Genomic DNA, 15,578 nt, shown 5'->3' on the forward strand with positions numbered 1-15,578 from the left:
TGTGTATAAGATGATCTTCCATAGTATTGGAAGTAAATCCTTAAGCAATGTAGAAGACTCACCATTAAAGCCCAAAAATAATTTTCAAAAAGTGCAGATGTCATTCAATGTATTTTTGTGTTTTTCTCTTTCCCTAGAGTTGTAAAGATGTGGCACCCGTGGAGAAGACTATTAAGTTGCTCCCTAGTAGCCATGTTGCAAGATTACAGATATTCAGTGTGGAAGGACAAAAGGCAATCCAGATCAAACATCAGGATGAGGTTAATTGGATAGCAGGCGATATTATGCATAATCTTATTTTTCAAATGTATGATGAAGGAGAAAGAGAAATTCATATAACATCAACTTTAGCAGATAAAATTAAAGTAAGTATCTCAGATTAGTTATCTGAAGAATTTTGTTCATTTTATGATTGATTGTAAGACTCTGAATAAGAAGTATTATAGGATAGCTTCTAAGAAGAAGCTTATCACAGAAAAACAATATTGTTATTTAAAATTCCAGGCTAAATAAGAATTTGTTTCATGCTCTAGTTTGAAATGTGAATGATTCATATGCGACAAATTCATACTTAGAAAAATGATTTTGACACAACAAAATGCCAAAGATTGGAATTCTCTTTCAATTGTGCACTTGCTGACCAACTGTATTTCTGCAGTCACAGTCAAGATCATCTTAGCAAAGCAATGTATTTGTAACTGTTCTGAAGGCACTAAACAAAAGGTCTGTTAAAGGCAAATGGTGAAACATTACTGTTTTAACTACAGGTCCCTAATTTGACCATTTGAAATTGGCATACCATTGTCTAAAAGCATGATCTTAGAAAACAGTTTTGTAGATTCTCAGTAGCTTCATACGGTCCTCATCAATCTGCTGTAATTTAAATTCATCATTAGTACCTTGTTAGGGTGAATCTATATATTGAAACTTAACATTTCTTAGGAAAACCAAATCAAAATACATACTTATCACCTAAGGTAGACCTCTCTAGTACTCTTCTTATGATTGATTAAAGGAATAGTTGGCATTCTGTTCTTACTGTTTTCAAGGTCAGTCAGTTCTGCTATAATGAAACACATGCATTTCTTAAAATCACTGTGCCAGATAAAAAGGTGGAATAAGAATCACAGGGCTCATGGGGAAAATGGGAATTAGAGGCACAGTACTCAAACTTTATCAGTCACCTATTAAAGATAGGAAACTAATAAAGTAGAACCAAAAATAGTAACAATAACATATTAAATGATTAAGAAGTCTGTAAACACTACAATATGTCAGTTTACTTTGTGGAAGTGAGTACAGGAAAGTTTGCAGCTTGTGAGTTACTGTGAAGTTGTGGAAACTCCACTAAATGTATGGCCATGTATGGCTCAATATACATAATCATCCCAGGTGGCTGGTAGGTTTGAGTTGTGTTGTTTGTGTATTGCCATGGATTGGTTTAGCTGGGTACAGTTTTCCATGTTCACATACTGTTTTCAGAGATGATATTGTGCATTAGCAAATGTAAAATTTCTTCATACTCAAACTGTTCCCCAATATTTTAATAGCACTGGAACAAATTTGCATTTTCAAACCAAGCAGTATAGCAGAACTAACTGTACTTTTTTCCTTGACGCCCATAGAGAAAAAACTCAAATCTTTTATGTGAGAAAATAATGTTTAAAAAATTCACTGTTCTTTAAGTCAGAGATAAAACTTCCCCCCCTTTTTTGGAAAGCCAACATTTGCAGACCCTTATATAAGGGGGTCCCAATTAACTAAATTTGTAGAGTTGCTATGTGGGACAGGAGGTAGAAATTATTTCTTTGTACTATTTTATGCTATAGCCATCTGGAGTTTCCAGATATAGGATCTGATACTTTAAAAGAATTTTGTTCAACAGGGTTTAGCTGATCTTATTTTTAACTCTTACTTGAAATATTCCTTGCCCCAGCCTGTTTAGTTTTTCCCTCTCTAATGAGGGACTGGAAGATTGATAGAGACCTAACCCTGATCCTTCTTAGAAGGGGAGGCAAGCCATTTTTATCTATATCAGCAGATGTGAAGTTGAGTGGTTTAAAAGTGGTACTAGGAACCCGGCTTCTGAACTGGTTCCTTGCTTTCTCATAGTTAGGTTCCCACATTCTAGCTTCTTATCAAGGTTAAGAAGAAACTTGAGTGGAGAGCCTCCACCTGTATATAACTTCTTTTTGCCATTCTCTAAGCATGTGACCAGCATTTGACATATTTTGCCTCAAATTTAGTAGTTATATATTTGTTGGGTTACAAAGATTTTTAAACATGCACCTCTTTATTGGCATAAAATATTAAAGACTACTCTTTTTTTAAATGTATAATCATTAATGTGATTTTTGTGGTCTTCAGAGAATTCTCCAATATGGAAGAAAGTGAACCCTAATGGAGCTGGGAATCCATTGAAGGGATAACACAGCTAAAGTGAGGGAAGAAAAGCCTTTTTGAAAAGTGTAAATTCTGCTTCCATTATTAAAAAAAAAAGTATATACACACATATATATATGTAAAGAATAAAACATGGTTTAAAAGATAAAAAGGTAACTAAGATTAGAACAGCATAAACTAGGGTCACATATTAGAATATCAATGATTTAAGAATCACAACTATGGAAGGCTAAAAAAGTTACTAAAAATTCTTACATAGAAAGGGTTGGAAATTTAAAAGTAGGATAGAGTACGATACTCAGCTCAAAGTAACAATATATGGAATGCAGGAGATGAAAAAATAGAGCTAAAAGCATCCAAGAATGAATTAAGACCAAAAGGTGGCCAGAATGGTAGTTAAGTAAATATAACTTGTTTTCTCATCTTGCTGAATAGGCATTAACCTACATCTTATTCAAAGCCCATATTAATAAATTTCTTTTAGCAAGCAATTTGAATGTCACCTCCCAGAATTGATCATATGATTTTATCTGTATGGTATTTTATTTTTTAAATTTTTTTAGAGTGCACACATGAGCAGTGGGGTGGGAGGTATATATATAGAGAGAATCTTAAGCAGGTTCCATGCTCATGCAGTGGGATGTGAGGCTCAGTCTCATGACCCTGAGATCACAACCTGAGCTGAAATCAAGAGTTGGACGCTTAACCGACTAAGCCACCCAGGCACCCCTGATTCTGCTTTTTGTTTATTCGTTTGGTTGGATGATTTTTTTGTTTTGTTTTTTTTGGATTCTACTTATGAGTGGAATCATACGGTATATTTCTTTCTCAGTCTGACTTATTTCACTTAGTATAATACTCTCCAGGTCCATCCATGTCTCAGATGGCACAATCTCATCCTTTTGTATAGCTGTGTAATATTCTATTATATATATACACCACATTTTCCTTGTCATTTGTCTGTTGACGGACACTTAGGTTGCTTCCATATCCTGGCTATAGTAAATAATGTTGCGGTAAACCTAGGGTGTGTATGTTTTTTCAAATTAGTGTTTCATTTTCTTTCTGTAAATAACTCAATGGAATTATGGGATCATATGGTAGTTCTGTGTTTAATCTTTTGAGGAACCGTCATACCATTTTTTGCAGTGGCTGCACCAGTGTACATTCCCACCAACTGCACAAGGATTCCTTTTTCTCCACATGCTTGGCAACACTTGTTATAACTTGTGTTTTTTATTTTAGTCATTCTGACAAGTGTAGAGTGATACCTCATTGTGGTTTTGATTTGCATTTCCTTGATGAATGATGTTGAACATCTTTTCATGTGTCTCTTGGCCATCTGTGTCTTTGGAGAGATATATATTCAGGTCTTGTGCCCATTTTTTAATCAGACTGGGGTTTTTTTTGGTGTTTTTATGCATTCTTTATGTATTCTGGATGCCAACCCTTTATCGGATATGTCATTTGCAAATATCTTTTCTTACTCAGGTTGTCTTTTTGCTTTGTTGATGGTTTCCTTTGCTGTGCAATATCTTTTTATTTTGATGTAGTCCCAATGTTTATTTTTGCTTTTGTTTCCCAGGTCTTAGAAGACAAATCTAGAAATATGTTGCATTGGCCAATTTCAGAGAAATTACTGCCTGTGTTCTCTTCTAGGATTTTTATTGTTTCAGGTCTCACATGTAGGTCTTTAATCCAATTTGAGTTTATTTTTGTGTATGATGTTAGAGAATGGTCCAGTTTCAAAAAAAAAAAAAAAATCCAGGTTCATTCTTTTACATGTAGCTGTCCAGTTTTCCCAGCACCATTTATTGAAAAGATTATCTTTTCCCATTGTATATTCTTACCTCCTTTGTCATAGATTGCGTTTATTCCTGGGATCTTTATTCTGTTCCATTGATCTATGTGTTTATTTTTGTGCCAGTACCATACTGTTTTGATTACTTCAGCTTTGTAGTATGTCTTAAAATCTGGTATTGTGATACCTCCAGCCTTATTGTTCCTTCCCAGGGTTGCTTTGGCTACTCCAGGTCTTCTGTGGTACCATTACAAATTTTAGTGTTATTTGTTGTAGTTTTGTGGAAAATGCTGTTGGTATTTTAGTAGGGAATGCATTGAATCTGTAAATTTCTTTGGGTATTATTGACATTTTAACGATATGAATTCTTCCACTTCATGGGCATGAAATACCTTTCCGTTTGTGTCATCTTTAATTTCTTTCATTAGTGTTTTATGGTTTCTGGAGTTTAGGTCTTTCATCTCTTTCATTAAGTTTATTTGTGTTTTAATCTTTTTGGTGCAGTTGTAAATGGTGCTTTTTAAATTTCTCTTTTATACTTTGTTATTAACTACCAATTTCTGGGTATATCCTGCCACTTCACTGAATTTGTTTATTCTGGTTTTTCAGTGACATCTTTAGAAAGGAAGAAACTTCTTAATCTTACTTATATATAAACCACCACCATTTGTGTTCATAAAGGGACTTTTTCCTTGGAGGTGGGGAAGATGAGTTTATAACTTTGATTCTTCAGTAAGATAAGTGGCAGTAGGAGGACATTAGACTAAGCTTTATATTTTTCTTAGATAATATAATTTTTCTTTTAGGTTAATTGGACTCCTGAGATTAACAAAGAACACTTGCTACAGGGTCTGCTTCCTGATGTACAAGTACCAACGTCTGTGAAAGATATGCGTTATTGCCAGGTTTCATTCCAAGATGATCATGTGTCTTTGGAAAGTGCATTTACAGTAAGGTTTGTGAGCATATTATATTTTGAGGTATTTCAGAATTCGGCATATGATAACAAAAAGGCTTTTCTCCAAGGCACACTAGTGAAAGTTGTTTTTAATGTAGAAAATAATTGCAATTTCTATGAAATATGGTAGGTTCATCGGTCTTTCACCTCTTTGGTTAAGTGCATTCCTAAGTATTTTATTCTTTTATATATCTTGTGCTTAATTGGCTCTCTGGTATCTGTGAGAACTAGAACTGTCATTAAAGGAAAGCCCTCCTAGTGCAGGCAGCAGTGAAAACGCTTGTAAAATGACAGACATGAAAAACATAAAAGATAGAGTGTGATCAGTCAATGTGTTTATAGGGAATAATTCTTTCATTGCCTAGTGATGATTTTTACACCTGCATCCAAACAGACCTAACATGTATTACTGAAAGAAAAGGGAAAGACTTATATGAATATATATATATATATAAAAATCTTTCATCCTGGCCTGTCAGTTCCTTGCTCACCTGTCCCAGTAACTTCATTCACTTGAATTCTTCCATCCATTTTTATAGTATTTCCAGGCTCCATATTTGAGATAATTTTTTTTTTTTGAGAGAGAGAGCATGCACGCAAGTCAGGGGGAGGGGCAGAGAGAGAGGGAGAGAGAGAATCCCAAGCAGGCTGCACACCCAGCGCAGAGCCCAATGTGGGGTTTGACCTCACAATCCCGAGATCATGACCCTCGCCGAAGTCAGGAGTTTGTCGCTCAACCAGCTGAGCCATCTGGGCGCCCCTGAGATAAAATTTTTAGATATACTACTCTCCACCCACAGCCAGATCTCTTGATGATGAGTTATTCTTACCCGCCTTTTCTTTCTCAGTTCTCTTGTCCTAATTCCCTTTAATCTAGCATAGATGCTATGATATAACACTTCTTTGCAAGCTGTCTTTCTTGGTTTCCATTTGGGTTAATAGTGTGATGTTCTATGAATTAAGGTATTTGGAGGAGTATTGTATTTAAGTTTTAGAAAATGAGTGTTATATATATATATGTTACTCTTTAGCATATTTTTCTCTACAATCAGTGGTATAACTAGAGCCTTTTAACTTGTTAACTCATTTCAGACCACTTCCTGATGAACCTAAACATCTAAAATGTGAGTTAAAAGGAGGAAAAACAGTACAGATGGGCCAAGAGCTCCAAGGAGAAATAGGTTAGTATGGTCTGTTTTTTCTTTAAAATACTTCTATAACATGTGCTTACATTTGTGTTTTGGCATATGTGATCTGAAAGGAAGCTTTGGTTTTATATACATTTATTGTTTTAAAAACCACTGTTGGAAAGATGGCTATATTTTCTGCCTAGGCTGACATAACTTTAAAAATCAGTTTGACGGGCGCCTGGGTGGCTCAGATGGTTAAGCGTCTGCCTTCAGTTCAGGTCATGATCTCAGGGTCCTGGGATTGAGCCCCACATTAGGCTCCCTGCTTGGCGGGGAGCCTGCTTCTCCCTCTCCTTCTGCTGTTCCCCCGGCTTGTGCTCTCTCACTCTCTCTGTCAAATAAATAAAATCTTAAAAAAAAAAAAAAAAATCAGTTTGGCAAAAATAGTTTCATGGGAAAATACTGGCTTCTGTTAGAAGTAATAATAGTTAATATTAAGAGTAAAGTAAATGTATCAATGGATTATTTTTCTTATATCTAGACTATTACATAATACTAAATTATTTTCTTCAAATTTTGATGGTAGAAAATCTGATTAACATCAACATCATGTTAAATATAAATATATAGATGTACTTAAGTAGATTATTGATTTTTTTTTTGGTGCTGATTATAAAAGAAGCAAGTATGGATTACTTTTTACAAAATAATACATAAGAGAACAAAGTTAGTGGTTTTCTAAGCATAATTTTAAGTGTATAAATGTATTTATAGATGTTTATATCTTTTATTAAAAGATAACAGTTTAATTTTAAGCTGTCCTTTTTTATATAGTTGTAATAGTTACAGATCAGTATGGAAATCAGATTCAGGCATTTTCACCAAGTTCTTTATCTGCCTTGGGAATTGCTGGGATTGGACTTGATAGCTCTCATTTGAAAACTACCTTTCAGGTATGGCTTCTTTTCATAGCAGTTGGCTTACACCATTGTTTTACAATTAACAAAATTTGGGAAAAACAAAAATAACTAAAAGTTTGATTTTTGTGTTTACAATGCAAAATCATAAAAGGCATTATAAAGGTTTTGTAATGACAAACTTTGAACATGCACAAAAAATAGAATAGCATAAATAATTGCCATGTTCCCATCACTCAGCCTCAATAATCGTCACTTTCACCTTTACCATATCATTTTGAAGCAAATTCCATACATTACATCATTTTATCCATAAATATTTTAATATGTATATAGAAGTAGTTTTTCATAATTAGTAAAATTTTGTGGTGCTTACATCCTGCATTAAATAGGATGCTAGGGAAAAAAACTAATTGGGCAGGTTTGCAGCTGTGCAGTTAATTGAGATTATCTTGAAAAATAACCGCAGTGGAATTATTTCAGTTTAAAAGAAGCAAGCAAACATGATGTATTCTGCTTGGAGAGATCAAAGACAAATTTTGGGGAAATTTTCACTGTCTTTGCCTAGGCTGACATAACTTCAAAATCAGTTTGGACTGATTTCAGTTTGGACTGAACGTTTGACCTTCAAGGAACCTTCCAGGCCAGAGTAGATGAAAGAGGAGGAATTCTAAGGCCAAGTAAAGTTGAATCCATTTAGAGCACTTAATGCTTTTTTAAAACTCTTATTACCTTTAGAGCCTCCATTATAGTTTTTAACTTGACAAAGTAATCACAAGAATAGACTCTTTGTTGCCCTTCCTTACTATAGTTTCTATTCTCACTAATATGTTCAACACAACTCAGTATATCTTAGGAGTGCTAAATAACTTTTCATGATGTTTTGTTTACTTTACAGAGATAACGTTTAGTGTTTGACTTTCAGATTCTTCCATTATTTATTTTCACCCTATGTATATCCGAAATCAGAAGATAACCATGTTTCTGCTGTTATGCATGAACAATCTCTGCTTTATGCATAGACACCCATACTCATTCAATAATTTCTCCTAAATTGTAACCTGCCTTCCTACAGTTTCAGTTTTCCCCGTTAGGTTCCTATCAGCATGTTAACATGCTGTCATATCTTTCATCTTAAAAAACAAATTACCACTTCCCCCTCCCATACCAACCAGAGTGTCCTTTGGCCCTAATTCACCGTCCATCTATTGCTCTATTTCTCTTCTTTCTGTAGTATATCTCCTTGGAAGAGTTGTACATAGTCAATTCCCGACCCCACGTCCTTTTCTGTCATTCTCAGGCAAGCCACTCTCATCATATTTTTTTTGCTCTGTTTCACCTGACCAAATACATTGTCAATTTTCCATTCTCATTTAATGCCACCTATCAGATCTATCAGCATTTTATACTATAAATTTAGACTTCCATTTCCTCAGTATGGCCTAAAATATCCTAAAGTATTTTACTGAAGCATAATCTCACACCTTTCTCCTCCCATAGCTCATTCTTCAGCCAAGGTGACTTACTTTCTTCCTATTGTCATTTTACAAGAGATGTATGCTATCTTGACTCACTTTCAAACACTTTCCCCAGTCTCTACAGAAAGAAAATGGAGCCTTCTATTTTAAAACTATTTTTTAAAAAATAGTGGTTTGGTGGGGGGGGGGGATAAAAAGTAGTTTTAATATGTCATCTCTTCAAATTATTTCTGCATTTACATAAATGTACTGCTATTCTGAAGTACATTCTTTTGATAATTTCAGCATTAGACCTTAGAGAGTGCCTTTCAGAATTTTATATTTGATTCTGTTTGGACTCATCTACAATTTGTAAATGCATATACAAATTTCATTTTCAAGATTGGAAGTAAAACTGAGATAACTTCCAAGATGACTTAAAGAAGAAATCGTGTCTTCAAAAGGGCTATTGGTGTTTCACTAATAAATGTGGAATTCTAGGTTAGATTTTACATATTTTCAGTTTTCAGTATGTTTTACCAATGAATATTTGTTTTCCCAAAATTGAAAAATTCTTTGCTCATTGGGGTTTGGGTAGAAATTAATTTTAAATTATTTTTGCAATGTCTTTGTACAGAAAATATTCTGCAAACAGTCGTTAGAGAATGTAAAGCATGAAATTTTAACTCTGATTTTTAAAATCTGATGGAATCGATTTGTACTCAGAAATTTAAGATGACAAAATTGTTAAGGGTTATTGTTAAAATGTGAATGGTATAAGTGCTTCTGCCAGTATGGAATTAGTTTTTGTCATTAGATCACATTGTGGAAATTACAGGCTAGATTCCCATTAATAAGATGTGAACCAGAGATTGAGCAGTAACAAAGCCTGTACCTTCTTGGAGATCACCTTATAATGGGAAAAGTGGTAAGAAATGAGTGATAAGGAAAAAAATGGGTAATGGCAACAGTGCCATTATATAGGGTGGTCAGAGAAGACCCCTTTGATCATGGTATCCTATATGAGAGACCTAGAGAAAGGCCATGTAGATTGGTAAAGAATTTTGCAAACATCAGGAAAGAACAAGTGCAAAGGGTATAGGGCAAGCACTTGCTTTGCTGTTTAGGTAATAAAAAGGAGACCATGTAAATAAGAGGGAAATTAGGAAAAAATAAGGTAAAAGGACATAGGCAGAACCTTTTAGAGCTCTCCCTCGCAAAAAAGAAATTGTTTCTCTTCTAAAGGAAATGAATTTCATAGTGTACCAGTATTAGTTTGTGTGCAAGTTATTTGTCATTGTTCTATGCAGAAACATATCTATATGCACATGGGTAAATGACATTTTTTTTTCTTTTTGAAAATTAAGCATAATATCCTATTTTTTCTTGATGTACTTTTCTTCACTAGGAAAATACACAAAGTATAAGTGTAAAAGGCATCAAGTTTATTCCAGGCCCTCCTGGAAATAAGGATCTTTGTTTTACTTGGCGTGAATTTTCTGACTTTATTCGAGTGCAGCTAATTTCTGGACCACCAGCAAAACTTCTTCTTATAGACTGGCCAGAATTAAAGGAGGTAAGTAACTATGCTTTGTTTGAAAGAATTTACTATCATATGTCTTATTACTTTGAGATTATCGGTGGATCAGAAAAGATATGTTTTATTGTTGAAGTAATAACAAATAGCAATAGTAATAAAAGGACAACGTAATATTCTTAATAATTCATTAATTCATTACTTGTGTCCTCATTTGTTAAAAAATAGTGTAATTACATCACGATGAGCACTATGTAATGTACAGAACTGTTGAATCACTATGTTGTATACCTGAAATTAATACAACACTGTATGTTAATTTTACTGGAATGATTGACACCTTAAAAGTTTTATTACAGGGGCACCTGGGTGGCTCAGTCCGTCAAGCGTCTGCCTTCAGCTCAGATCATGATCCCAGGGTCCTGGGATCAAGCCCCATGTCTGGCTCCCTGCTCAGTGGGGAGCCTGCTTCTCCCTCTCCCTCAGCCACTCCTCCTGCTTATGCGCTCTTTCTCTTTCTTTCAAATAAAATCTTTTAAACAATTTTAAAAAATTTATTATAGAAATTTTCAAACTTGTGTAAAAGTGAAAATAGCATAATGAACCCCAGGTTTCAACGGTTACTGTTTTTTCCCAATTTTGTTTCATTGTTCTGTCTTACTGTCTTAAATGTTTTCTCTGGAGTTTGAAAAAGCATATTAGATATCAAGTAATTATATGCATATATACCTATGCAGGTAGTTAAATCTTAAATACTGATTTTGCAAATGTCTGTTAAGTATGTTGAGTTTTTACTAAATGTTTAGAATTCTGATTTTAAAACGTTTAGATTTTGGTATTCAGTTTTGGTCTAATGGAGCTTTACCTCTTGATATGATAGCTTACATTATTTTCTAAAGGAGAATGAGCTTATATCACCATGGTAATGGATGAAATTATAATGTTAAAGGAGCAGAACCTCTAAGAGAAGTTTATGTTACCTGTGCCTTAGTTTGAAATTGCCCTTTTTGATTTGTGAGTTTAAAATAAGATAAACAAGTGATGACAGTGAGCTTTAAAAAATTTTTTCTGTAATACTGTCTTGACTGAGAAATTTTACCAAAAAGCCAGTGCATTTATTTTTATCTGGGAGCATTTATACTACATAAGTTAATATATTCTTTGTGCCCGGTGATGTCAGTAAAGGATTTGTTGGTTTATTATGTTATGAAATAATTGTTTACTTTTGAGGTGGAAAAAATGTTGGCATGTTCATCTTTTAATATGACTTTGTGTTGGGGAATGTAAAAAATAATGATAGCTTAACTCAAATTTCTTAGAAGATTAATTTGTAGATACCATAGAAATCCAGAAGTTGTTAAAACAAACTGATTTCTCATTGTTAGAGATATCATTATATGTAGATAAGCCTGTAAAAGTAATAATTGAATATCTAATATTCCTAAAATTTCCTAATTAATTTTTTTTTAAAGATTTTATTTATCTGACAGAGAAAGACACAGCGAGAGAAGGAACACAAGCAGGGGGAGTGGGGGAGGGAGAAGCAGGCTTCCTGCTGAGCAGGGAGCCTCATGCGGGGCTCGATCCCAGGGCCCTGGGATCATGACCTGAGCCGAAGGCAGACACTTAATGACTGAGCCACCCAGGTGCCCCTCTTAATTAATTCTTGACCGACCTTCCCCCTAACAGGATCTGAAGTGGAAAAGGGGAACTGATTTAACACCTAACTGATAAATAGAAAAAAATATGTAAATGTTACATTAACATACACATTTATTTTCATTTAATCTTAACATGGTGTATTATTATCATTCTTATTTTATAAATGAAGAAACTGAAATCCTGAAACATTAAATTACATGCAAGTACTAATGTAATGCCCTGGCGGAGGGCAGATTTGTATTTATAAACATTTGATTTTGGATACTCTTTCCACTTTTTCCCAGATTATCTTATAAGAGCTTGGGCTACAGGTTATTTATTAAAGAATATTCTTTAAAAGTAGTTACTTTTTGATGGGTAGACAATGTGATTAAAAATAAAGTGCAGTGCAGTAAACAAAAGTACAAACAGTAAAGTTTGCATTTGGAAACGGCCATCGAGTTTTTAGATTTAGGCTTTTAATAAACTTTGGCAGATGCGATATAGGCAACTGTAGCCCTGTAAACTTTGTGATGGCCAAGCATTTTAACCAAACTAGTCTCAAGGATATCTTTTTAAAAAAATTAAGTCCTATCTGAAACACATTATTAATTTTTTTCCCCACTCTTAGCAACCTCTTAACATTATTGTTGATAACCAGCTACCTCCAGTAAAGTGAGGGTTGGAGGAAGCAGAGGGAACATTATTGATAGGAGAGAGATGATAAATCAGCTTTACTTTATTGCTCGTCCATTCTCTCCCATCTTCTTTTCTTTTTTTTTTAACTTTTAAAATCTGACAGATTGGAACTTTATCAGGTTTCTTGCTAGACAATGTGTTTCCTTTGTTATGTTCAGTATTAATAGGTCAACAGGCAAATTCCCAGAATCACACAAGCCTTACATAAAGGAGGGAAAAAGCAAGAGGTGTTTTAAACCAACTAGACAGTGTAGATTGTCTGCGACTAGTCCAGTTTAAGAAGCACTAGAAAGCTGTGCATTACTGCTTCATGGAGAGTGGCAGAGTGCTGACAATTCACAGAGGAGCTAAACTATAAACAGCCAATACTACATCTGAGAACCTCAGATAAGCTTTTACTTCCATCGAAGTCATTCTGATATATAACTTTTAGGAATGTGTTAGAAGCTAGTAATGTCAAATGTTTTTCCCCCCTTTATTATATTGTTAATAATTTCTATAAGAAGATCACTTGTAACAATATAATTGACTTTCAAAAGTTTATTTTAATTGATGAAAGAAGCCATTTTTGGGATGCCTGGGTGGCTCAGGCGGTTAAGCGTCTGCCTTCGTCTCAGGTCATGATCCCAGGGTCCTGGGATCGAGTCCCACATTGGACTCCCTGCTCAGCGGGGAGCCTGCTTCTCCCTCTGCCTGCCACTCCCCCTGCTTGTGCTCTCTCTCACTCGCTCTAATAAATAAATCTTAAAACCATTTTTTACTAGAACCAGAGATAAGTAATCATTTAGTAAATATACAAGTAGTAATTACATTGTTAGGCATGTTTGTTTTAGTGCTTCTTAAAATATTTTTATCTATTTTAGTCCATTCCAGTGATTAATGGAAGAGAACTACAGAATCCTCTCATTGTTCAACTTTGTGATCAGTGGGATAATCCAGCACCTGTATCACAGGTTAAGATAAGTCTCATGAAAGCTAACAATTTAAAGGTAAGTTTTAAATATCCTTTACATAATTTTCATCTACTTAAAATTTTGAGTTTCATTGTCGTGGTAATGTTAGAAGTCATATTTTTAAAAATATAGTCTTATGTAACCTTTATTATTGCTTAGTTTAAATCAAAGATTTTTCATAATTATTTTGAGGAAGTAAAGTTTGTACATTGCAAGCAGTGTAACAGGGTCAACAATCTACAATTATGATTGAATGGTTATTATACAATACTAATAATATTTGGATTTCAGATTAGGATGAATAGATAACACCGAGAAGGTGAGTAAAGGCAAATATAATGACCTACAGTATGGGTTAAGGAACAGGTATTATTTGGGAAACTTACAAGCTAAGGGTAATCAAAAAGAGTCCTGTGAGTACCTGTCCTCTACATACCTTATGGAGAGCTAACAGGGCCTGGGCATAGCCACTAGACTTATACTGAGTTGTATTCTAGGGTATGGGGAAAGCATGAATATGGCCTTATCACATTTGGGGGCAAACAGTGCTTGATACCAAGAAGTTCAAGATTAGGTACTACCTGTTTACAGCAGCACTGGGATAGCCAGCTGTTCAGGTTCTAGTGGGGACTTTGGGTGCCTTGTACAGAGTTGGAGGACCTTCCTGTGAGGGGAAATGGGGGAAGCTGCCCACTGCAAAGTTGTATTTTGACACAGTTCCTCCTGTTGAAGGAAATTAATTTGTCCCAGTCAGGTTGTTCACAGGTAACACAGAATTCCTAGGGTTATATTCAGCTAGGCTTAAATATCTCTCTGCAAACATTTTATAATTTTAGTGGATGAAAATAGTTGATATTATGTAAATACACAGTTCTCTTAAAATTAATCTGTTAGTTCAGTAAGAATTCTAACAGGGATTTCCAGGACCTGACAAGTTGATCTTAAATGTCATATGGGAGATTAAAGTGCCAAGAATGGCTTGTGATCCACATGGTCTTGTTTTCATAGTAAAGTAATCAGGGTCAAAGGTCTTAAAGCCTATTAAAAAAAAGACTATGATATTGCTTGCTATACAACCTGAAATAGAAGCCTTGCTTCTCTGGCTTAGTAACAAGAATTTATGACCCAGATGGAAGAAATACTTTGAAAAAGTTGGGTTGAGAGACAGTGGATCAGAGGGTAAATGGGACAGGTACAAATACAGGAATTTATTCTGTCATTTTGATTACTCCTCATTTTTGCCTAACTATTGCTTTGTTTGCAAGTACTGTAATTACCTAATTTTTAGGCTCTATTAAGCAGAAATGGGAATTAGGGCTTAGGAAAGAGTCTGATACTCTGCTACAACAGTTTACAAATTCACTTTTGTTCTTATTGTTTGCTTCTAGAAGAATTAAACTGATTATTTTCTACCACAAATAATAATATTCTAGTTTCTAGAGAAGCATTTGTAGAAGGCTGAGAGATTCTTCTAACCAATGGTTAGTACCACTGATTCTTAGTCATTTGAAAGTGAGCTTAGTTATCTCTAAGAGGGTCATACTGCAACAGAGATATAAGGAGCACATCTGAGTAAACTTAAAGAGAAAGATGAAATAATAATGGACGTGGTATTACGATGCCTTGACTTAAATGTATATTTATGTTTATTTCACCTGTGCCATTCCCCACAATCCCCAGTTTTAGAATATACCTTCAGTGTTTGTATAACCAAACTTCACTTGAAATATCAGTGTTATTGAAACAGTGAATATTGAATTCTGCAACTTAATAACTGAAATACAGTAAATTATAGTTTAATTGATGAAGATGAGTGATGATTGTCCTTTGGGTTATGTAATTACATATCACATTATTTCTACTAGTTCAGGTTAGGAAATTAAAGATTTTGGAAGTGTGTGCAAATATTTTTAAAATACTAATGGAAGAAAAGAACATTGTAATAGAGGAAAAGAATTTGATCTCTAGTATTTTCTAATTAACTCTTTTGTTTTGTTTTTAGCTCACTCCTTCAAACCAACAGCATAAAACAGATGAAAGGGGCAGGGCTAATTTGGGAGTGTTCAGTGTTTATGCCCCTAG

The 15,578-nt window shown here is 34.4% G+C and overlaps 1 protein-coding gene across 5 annotated transcripts in view; it reads left to right on the top strand.

Moving 5' to 3' along the window:
• The window catches only part of SMCHD1 (structural maintenance of chromosomes flexible hinge domain containing 1), a 139,473-nt gene that overhangs the window by 68,788 nt on the left and 55,107 nt on the right, over positions 1 to 15,578 (top strand). For all 5 annotated transcript variants that reach the window (XM_025886893.2, XM_073898459.1, XM_025886895.2 and 2 more), the window contains exons 25-31: positions 138 to 365; positions 5,011 to 5,159; positions 6,255 to 6,343; positions 7,127 to 7,245; positions 10,075 to 10,242; positions 13,407 to 13,532; positions 15,499 to 15,578. In XM_025886893.2, the coding sequence (XP_025742678.1) occupies positions 138 to 365; positions 5,011 to 5,159; positions 6,255 to 6,343; positions 7,127 to 7,245; positions 10,075 to 10,242; positions 13,407 to 13,532; positions 15,499 to 15,578 (959 nt within the window). The remainder of the gene's footprint in view (positions 1 to 137; positions 366 to 5,010; positions 5,160 to 6,254; positions 6,344 to 7,126; positions 7,246 to 10,074; positions 10,243 to 13,406; positions 13,533 to 15,498) is intronic.

The sequence above is a fragment of the Callorhinus ursinus genome, unplaced genomic scaffold, assembly GCF_003265705.2.
Source record: "Callorhinus ursinus isolate GAN/ISIS: 27379988/994484 unplaced genomic scaffold, GSC_fseal_2.0 scaffold11, whole genome shotgun sequence".
Classification (NCBI taxonomy): domain Eukaryota; kingdom Metazoa; phylum Chordata; class Mammalia; order Carnivora; family Otariidae; genus Callorhinus; species Callorhinus ursinus.